Genomic DNA, 9,247 nt, shown 5'->3' on the forward strand with positions numbered 1-9,247 from the left:
TTTATTGCTTAAGGATATAACTATTGTATGCATAATTCGTGTTTAATACCCGTTTTATACATGTTTTATATATTTTTACGTGTAATATGAATAATAAGGCGAACGTTTCAAACCTAGGGATTAATACACAAATTCTATGATCCAGGCTTATAATTGCCGAGTAATAAGGTCCGTATTTTTTAAATGAAAAAAAAAAAAACGTATTATAAAAAGTATGATGCAACTTCAAAATAGAAGGTTTTGAAAATCCACTTAAGTTAGAACCTTCCATACCTAAATAATATCAAAGAACTAAAGTGTTAGCAAGTAAATATAAATGAAAAATTAAGTTATACATATGTAGTTAATAAGCAATTCTGACAAATTATTACATTCTAAACTTGTAATGCGACAAAATATATCCGATTTTTTCCGTATAAAAGATGAATTGTATGTTTGGCGTTTTTTTTTGTCGAATTTTTAAATGTATTATTATTCAAAATTTCCAATTTTTTGCGCATAATTTCCGTATCGATTTTTTGCCATCCACGAATTTATAGTTATGACTGTATTTACATTTAGAACCATAAGATAAATAAATTGCAGTTACTAAATAATAATAATAATAATAATAATAGCCCACCAGGACAAATAATGTTTGACTGTGACTTTTCTTTTTTTTAAGTCCCAATTTACCCTTATATTTTCAAAATTAGAAATATTCACATAACAGTGCGCGATGAGAGATAATAATAATAGGAAGTGGTCGGTGTGCAAAGTGTAAAAGGGGTGGGAAAAGGGTGATTCTCTAAAGATGTTCTTCCACATAGTGTTGGAACGAAATATGCAATTGCATCCTCGCCATTTCGGCCCCAATTTGCGCGAAAAGCTTGTTGCTAAGCTTATGAAAGATGTGGAAGGCACTTGCAGGTATTATTATTATAATTACTACACTAAGCACTAATTGATGCGTAGTAGTTATTGGAAAAGAATAACTTTTTTTTTCTGTATGTGTTTAAAGTGGTCGGCATGGATTTGTGGTAGCGATTACTGGTGTGGATAGCATCGGGAAAGGGCTAATTCGTGATGGAACGGGGTTCGTCACGTTCCCTGTCAAGTACCAATGTGTGGTTTTTCGACCTTTTAAAGGAGAGATTTTGGAAGCTGTGGTTACCATGGTTAATAAGGTACATTCTTTCGTTATTTTCAGTCAAAATTCAGTTTGTATGTTTTTTTGTGTATCACGGTAATTTGTGTATATCTTGAATACTTGCAGATGGGTTTTTTCGCTGAAGCTGGGCCAGTCCAGATATTTGTATCTAATCACGTGAGTGATTTAACAAAGATCATCATTTTTAATAGTTTAACATGTTTATAGTTAAAATGTCCAAGATGTTAAGGAAAGATAATATCATGAAGTATAATTTTATAAAGTTTGGTATTAGATGACAACCAAGATTGGAGGTAGATGTCTAGCTTGCTAGTTTCCCTGTAACGGATGAGCTTAGCAGTTTAGAATGAGTTATGTCCGGCAACCAAAAAAGAAGAAGAAACAGTTAGACTATCTACTGAGGATATTCTGCTCTCCAATCATCATCGCTACTCACCTTGACTATCAACATTATTTTCGAAGTCTCCAAACAACTACAAGCATAGATAGTCTTACTGCATCCTTGGCTACCCTGCAACGTATGAAAACTTGAATCTATTTAATATAAGGACTGGGATACACATAAATACCAAAGATTGTATGCATGATGATGTGTACCATATATGTGGGTGTAATACTTATTTTGTTTCCATTTGTACGTTTTCATTTTTTAGTTGATACCTGACGATATGGAGTTCCAGTCTGGTGATATTCCTAATTACACAACATCAGATGGATCGGTAAGTCTTACTTTTGATATCATTACACAGTTTAATACGTTGTAGTGTACACTGTGCCACTGGAGTTTATCTTTTGGGCTGATTGCAGGTTAAGATACAGAAAGAGAGCGAGGTGCGTTTGAAGATAATTGGAACTCGAGTCGATGCCACAGAAATTGTATGCCTTCAAACACTTTTTCTTTTAGCATGAAATTGCAACTGATGAGTCCAAACCTACTTAGAGTTATACAATGCATGCTGAACCTATGGTCTTTGCTCTACATTTTTGATTGCTTTCGTACTCGCCTCTACATGATCCCTATGATAGAAATTTATTGAAAATACTCTAGATCATTATAACTTGTTTTTTGACATGCCATTTAGAAACTAGATTAGTTATTTAGACGTTCATTATGTCTATTATTCATGTCATTTAGGTATTGGATTGGTGATACAGTAAAAAAGTTCCAATAAAATAAATTAAGTGAAGGTTGTTATCCATATACATTATGATTTCATGATTATTTTTGCTTGAATCTATGTAGATCTGTAGCTGTGTTTACTTGTTTTGCGTAGTAGTAGTATGTCCTGAAGACATTAAGAGGCTAGTTATGGAACTAGAAGTCTGGAAACTGTTTTCAGCTGTAAGGACTATAAGACTATTTAAAGCACATTAGGCCGAGATGGGAATTTTCTTGATTGTGTAGAAAGGACTTCTCACCATTAAACTTTCACTCAAAGATCTTTTGTGACATAAGAGTTGGATGACTTCTCCAACTTTTCATATCCTTCTTCAATATTTTCATATAGTATTGTTTTTTGTTTAATGTATTGCATTGTGTTGCTTGGGAATTGTCTTGATTGTGCTGTACTGTTGTTAGTCATTTTTCACTAATGGTGTAACCTTATAAAAAATAGATACCTGATCAGACTTGGCTACCCGCAATGGACATGCCTGATTCTAATATTTGCAGAGTTCAAACTTTGGTGTACACAATGGAAATCAACGTATTTAGAAGTGAAACTAAGATATCCATCCATTTGTAATTAAGTCGGCTAGATTACAGTTGAAAATTAGTTTCATAAATCATAATATAATAATTATGTTGATTGTGGGTTGAGTTCCTTAATACATATTCTATGTGCCTTGAATTGATTCGGCTTAGTGAGTTCCTTTTAATCTTATGGTGGAATAATCTTGCACGCCGCAGGCACTTATCCGGCTTAGTGAGTTCCTTGTAATGCGCACACCCAATATGCTCTTTATATTATACGGTCACCGTATGTTCAAGTTTCAGGTGAACTTTTGTGATAAGTGAATAAAGAACACACGTTTAGATATCCCTTACCCATAGGTATATTCGTCTCAATATAATCACATAAAAGTGAGAGTGGCGAACCCACGGGTTATTACTAGTTTAAAACATTATGCAAACCTACGTTCCATGATATGAATTCCTTTGATCTAACCGTGCAAATTGCAAACTGTGAGGTTTTCCTTTAAGCTCTGATAGGCCAACTATATATCATATATTTAATTACTCCAGGAGGCAATTATTGCGGTAGGATGGAGCTTAAGTGTTGGTAACGTTTAGACTCCATCCAACCAAACATTGATCTTCTGGTTACCTTCAGCATCTGTGGTCATGAACATGGTTGTTGGCGAAAGTGCTCCCTCGAGGAGTTACTTTCTCCTTTGGTTTGTTCTATATATCATATATTTACAATTTTTATAATTGAATCCTTTTGATTATCATCTGACATTTTGTTATGCCCTTGCAGTTCTGCATTGGTACCATAAAGGATGATTTCTTGGGTGTCATCAATGATCCCGGAGCAGCTGCATAGTGGATCTTTTGGTCAGCCTTTTTTATGTTGCATGGAGTGACAAACTGGCAGGCGTATCTTGTTCCCTAATTTGTATCTTGTACAGTCTCTGAAAAAACAGGCTCCGTCCATTTAGACTTCTTTCCTTTTCCTATCCAAGTGAAATGATGTCGTTGCTCGGTTATATGTTCTGTTAATGGCTATTCAGAAATTGAAACAACTATTTTTTAGCATGTTGACTGAATTCGCTTTAATTTGTTGCTGTTGTGACTTTCCGAATTTGATTTCCTCGTGCCCATACGCTTCATATAGTCAGAACCTTTGTTAACATTATGATTATTTTCAGGAGATACTATACTTAAAATTATTTACACAAACCTTGGTCTGACCGTATTAAGTGTCCATAAGGATTTGTCCGTTTTGATTGATTAGTGATGTGGAAACGGTGGTTGTGTTGATATTGCTGGTAATGCAGTCTATCGAACAATTTACAATAGCACTTGATAAAGTGAGAGATTCAATAGTTCAATGTATACCTTTTTCATTACAACGTACGGCTGTAGTGATTGTTTAGGAAAGCTTCTACGGCATTCTTGTTAATAAAATGTCATTAACCATTCAACAGAAAATTTCATAGATCTGGATTTCGAGATTTAGTTGTTTTAAACGAGGTCGATCTATTGTTTTTGTTTTGATTTCCTGGAATAGATGTGGATCTGATATTGATGCAGTTTTATGTTGTAGATGTGTTTGTATAATCCTATATTTTGGAACTTTGTTAATTAGGTATTGTGTAAATATTGATGATTCATTTGTGTTAGTAATTTTTTTTATGTGATTTATTCCATGGATGGATATTTAATTGCTAACTTTATTTTATTTTTATTATTGTTAGAGGTAACATGATTGAACGAATAATCGTAATATTGACCATTGTAGTAAGATTAGAGATTAAATCTTGTAATAAAAGCGTGGTTTAACGAGGAAATAACTATCGATAACCGGTTTAGACAAGCATGTTTTGGAAATACAAGTGTTTTGAGATATAATAGATTTTGGTTGTGTATTGTAAATGTAGTCGGTAAACCATGTGCAATGCAGCTATGAATTGTATTATTTTGGTAAAAGATTAAATAGTTAGGTACGATTAATGTTTAGTTTATCTTCCCCTCATTTTTGTTTGATTCATGTCTAATGAATTTCTGTGTTGGAATGATAATTGTGAACATAGGGTAATAATTAATGTTGTCGTGTATGCCGATTGGATAAACTTTTGGGCAAGTTAGGATGGGAGGAGGATTTAGAGTTTTGCATTTGGTTAGACCGTTTTTGTCATTTCTGCCAGAGGTTCAGAGTGCTGACCGGAAGGTACCCTTTAGAGAGAAGGTTATATTACTTATATATACTGTGATCTCTCTTTTCATTTTCCTTGTATGCAGTCAGCTACCTCTGTATGGCATACTCTCGACAATGGGTGCAGATCCATTCTATTGGATGCGTGTCATTCTTGCATCCAATTGTGGTACTGTTATGGAACTTGGGATCACTCCTATTGTGACTTCTGGACTTGTTATGCAACTTTTGGCTGGATCAAAAATCATTGAGGTGGACAACAGTTTACATCTTCAGTATACGGTCTGCTGCATTATAGTGTTCAAGTTTGACATTTGCGTATGGTCCTCCAGGAATGGAGCTCAGAAATTGTTGGGAATTTTGATAGCTGTTGGTGAGGCCATCGCCTATGTTCTGTCTGGAATGTATGGCAGTGTCAACCAACTCGGAGTTGGGAATGCTATTCTCATCATTGTTCCGCTTTGCTTTGCCGGTATCATTGTGATTTGTCTTGATGAACTTTTGCAGAAAGGTTATGGCCTTGGTTCTGGTATTTAACTATTTATAGCAACCAATATCTGGTAAGCAATTCTATTTTCCTTATAGCTTTTATGTTTACAAACCTTTGAAGGTTGAGGGTCTCATGTTTTATGATGCTCCTTGTAGTGAAAGCATCATTTGGAAGGCATTCTGCCCGACAACCATAAACAGTGGGAGAGGTGCTGAATTTGAAGGTGCTGTTATTGTTTTGTTCCACCTCCTTATTACTCGGACAGATAAGGTTTGGGTTCTTTGGGATGCTTTCTATCGACAAAACCTTCCAAACGTGACGAATTTGCTTGCCACAGTCTTGATATTTCTGATTGTTATATACTTCCAAGGGTTCCGTGTTGTTTTGCCTGTGAGGTTGAAGAATGCACGTGGACAACAAGGTTCATATCCTATCAAATTGTTCTACACTTCCAACATGCCCATCATTCTACAGTCTGCACTTGTGTCCAATCTATACTTCATTTCCCAGGTATGCAGTTTCGAAACTTGAAGGTAAAATTTCATATTTCCTAAATAGCACAAAATGTTTGATATCATGTTTGTTTGTGCAGCTACTATACAGGAGGTATAGTGGAAATTTCCTTGTTAATCTTCTTGGTAAGTGGAAGGAGTCTGAATATTCAGGTGGCCAGTTCATCCCTGTTGGTGGTATTGCATACTACATAACTGCACCATCTAGGTAACTGAACTCCCCCCCATTCCCTCTCCTGTTTTTTTTTAAATGTTATCCTGTCCTTTAGATGGAAGACGTATGTGCTTATCATCCCGGTTTGGTGGTTGATCTTTTTTATGTTTTTACTCTTCAGCTGGCGGATATGGCAGCAAATCCTTTCCATGTGCTCTTTTTTCTTGTTTTCATGCTGTTAGCTTGTGCTCTGTTCTCAAAAACTTGGTTTGAAGTGTCAGGTTCCTCTGATGTAGCTAATAAGCAGCTCAAGGTATTTTTTTTTCTTAGGTTTCTTACATCCCATTTTTGTTATTTGATATTTTCTGGCACTCTAATGTATGATGTATTTGCTCTACCATAACTTATCAACCGAATTAAAGTTCTAGACAAGGGATCTTCTGTTTGACAAACATCATGTGGTGGTTGGTGAGATATGTTTTGAGAAATAGTTGCTCTTGTAATGTGCAAAGACAGTAGTAATTTGCATCTTCCATGTTGAGTACTGTTTACTTAGTTTGAACATCTTTTTACAGGACTTAGCTATATGAAATTGTTTTATAATATGTATTATGATATGTAAATTATTGATTCTGTCATCCTCCAGTACATGTGTCTGTGTGTGTGTTATGCAAAAGTTTGGATGTAAAGCTTATATTTGTGTATTTGCTTGCTTAAGTTTTTTCCCCAAGGCTTTCTTAGTTATTGAAAGTATGTCCTCAAAACACATTTTTATTATCATCAAAATAAAATTGGTTTGAATTTTTAACATTTTTGGCTGTTGTCTTATTTCCTCCTTTGTTTATCTGCAGGAGCAACAAATGGTGATGCCTGGACACCGAGAGTCAAATTTGCAGAAGGAATTGAACCACTACATACCCACAGCAGCAGCTTTTGGAGGTATGTGTATTGGCGCCTTGACCGTCTTGGCAGACTTCATGGGAGCAATAGGTTCTGGCACAGGAATCCTGCTTGCTGTCACAATCATCTATCAGTGCTTTGAGACATTTGAGAAGGAGAGAGCAAGTGAGACTGTTTATGTGGAACTTTTGATAATGTCAAGCAGCTACCTGGCAGTTTTCGTGAGCTGAGAGGTGTACGTAGATTCCCCATTTAGCACTAATCGTTGGAGATTGCAGGGTAGTTAGCCTTCTTGTGTTTTTGTTCTAGTTCACTTTCTTTTACGGAATTTGGATATGGTAGGAACACTTGGAAACTGATGTGTAGCAGTTTCGGTGAGGAAAAAAAGAAGAAAATTCTATATGATGTTACTTTTTAAGTGTATCTTGAGTTCTAATGCCACGGCTCCATGGTAAATAGGATTGCTTCCCCAATTTGTTATTTTCTTTTTCTACTCAATTAACCAACACCGTGAGTTAAGATTGATGACTTACACTGTGATTCCTTTAATCAGCAAACATTGAAAAACTCATAGCCATGAGCCCACGGTCAATATACTTGTTCGTTAGTCCATGTAATGAGTTTAGTATGTGGCTCTAACTGTAGTCGATGATCTCAAAGAGAGTAAAATATTTGATATGGGATCGGTCTTGCAGTCTTGCTTACTTATCTCAAGACAGAGTAGTAGACACAGACATGTGCAATGGTGATTCCAAACTTGGTTCCTCTGTGCGGACAAATGATAATGCCAGAATTTTGGATAAGTGCGGACAAACGAACTGCGTATAATAGTGTTCTAAAAAAAGCTAGGTGGTAGTCGGGTGGTGGGAGAGCGTCCTAGTGCCTAGATGGGCTAGGTGTTAGGCATTTTTTTCTCCTAATATATTTTATAATATATATAATAATACACACCTATACTACAAGAAATAAAGAAAATTATTTATTATAACTCAAAAAATAAACACAAACAAAAATACTTATTACAAAAATGCGTAATAGTTGAAGTATATCGACTTCATATAAAAACATACTCTTTCTTATAGTAACATATAATTTACATTAGATTTTAGTAATTTAAACTCATTCAAATCTTATGTCTACACGTGCTTTTAATTTTCGACATTTAAAAAAAAGTTTGATTGGACCGCCTAGAGACCGATTAGTCCGCCTAGCCCGCTTAATCGGTCCACCGATTTTTTAAACGAATTAAGCCTAGGCGAGTCAGTTGGACACATCCTAGCGCCTAGACACTGCATACGTGGTATACAAGTGTATAACAGAGTCGATAGAGTGGCCATTGTTAACCATGGGATTTTCTCAAGTCTGAAACTCACAATAAACACACTAAAAAGCACATTTGATGAGAACTGAGAAGCCCAATCCTAGGCTAATCCAGAATGTTCCAGAGTGTTTCCCTCACAAAAATAGATCTGTTTCTTCCGCTACAAGAAACAGTAAAAACCTTTTTACCTTTTCACAAAGAAGAGATAAAAAAACACGGATTGTGATAAAACGCTCGAATTAAAATGCGGAAAGACAACAATGCTCAAATGGAAATGGACGACAAGAATCTTCAATTGAATGACGACCAGATTAACCCCGAATTCTCCATTAATGGTATTTTTTTTCCCCTTGAGTTCGAAGTTTTCATTTTGCTTTTGATTTGACTGGATATTTTTTTCTTTAGTATTTCAATTGTTGAAATCTGCTCAGATGCAGCATGGCTTACGTTCGCGGAGATTATACTCGCTACCGGTATATGATTTACTCGTACATTCTACTTTTCTCAGGAATTTAATAATCTATAAAACGTTACATATTTTCGCTTTTGTAGGAGATATTGCACGGGGCGATTGAGAAGATTGTATAAATCGTTGAAGTTTACTCATGGTCGTGGGAAATATAAACGCAAGGCCATAACGGAGTCGACGATCATTGAAGTGAGGTATATGTTTTTAAGTCTGTGTCATTCCGTGTTCACGAAGTTTTCTCATCACACATTTAAGCTTAGGTGTCGTTTGTTTTACTGAGCCTTATTATTAATGCTGTACTCATAAAAACATGTATGTTTTCTGTCAGAATGACCACCTGATAGGGGTGCAATCGTTTGTTTGGATACTGAGC

The 9,247-nt window shown here is 35.5% G+C and overlaps 1 protein-coding gene and 1 pseudogene across 3 annotated transcripts; both read left to right on the forward strand.

The window, feature by feature from the left end:
* Positions 1-679: 679 nt before the first annotated feature.
* Positions 680-3,908, forward strand: LOC147518776 (DNA-directed RNA polymerase II subunit RPB7). 2 transcript variants are annotated; one of them, XM_086590520.1, is made up of 7 exons: positions 708-909; positions 1,001-1,166; positions 1,256-1,306; positions 1,804-1,869; positions 1,958-2,026; positions 3,060-3,146; positions 3,631-3,908. In XM_086590520.1, the coding sequence occupies exons 1-7, from the start codon at positions 794-796 to the stop codon at positions 3,694-3,696; spliced, it is 621 nt and encodes a 206-aa protein (XP_086446646.1). In that variant the 5' UTR covers positions 708-793; the 3' UTR covers positions 3,697-3,908. The 2 variants fall into 2 exon arrangements, with proteins under 2 accessions (XP_086446647.1, XP_086446646.1); XM_086590521.1 differs by lacking the exon at positions 3,060-3,146 and having other exon boundaries at positions 680-909.
* A 904-nt stretch (positions 3,909-4,812) lies between these two features.
* Positions 4,813-7,540, forward strand: LOC147518777 (uncharacterized; annotated as a pseudogene). The gene is made up of 6 exons (XR_015211880.1): positions 4,813-5,303; positions 5,361-5,588; positions 5,674-6,028; positions 6,111-6,290; positions 6,366-6,497; positions 7,036-7,540. The product of XR_015211880.1 is annotated as an uncharacterized LOC147518777 (transcript).
* The last annotated feature ends 1,707 nt before the right edge of the window (positions 7,541-9,247 follow it).

This window comes from Coptis chinensis, chromosome 2 (assembly GCF_015680905.1).
Source record: "Coptis chinensis isolate HL-2020 chromosome 2, ASM1568090v1, whole genome shotgun sequence".
Taxonomy (NCBI): domain Eukaryota; kingdom Viridiplantae; phylum Streptophyta; class Magnoliopsida; order Ranunculales; family Ranunculaceae; genus Coptis; species Coptis chinensis.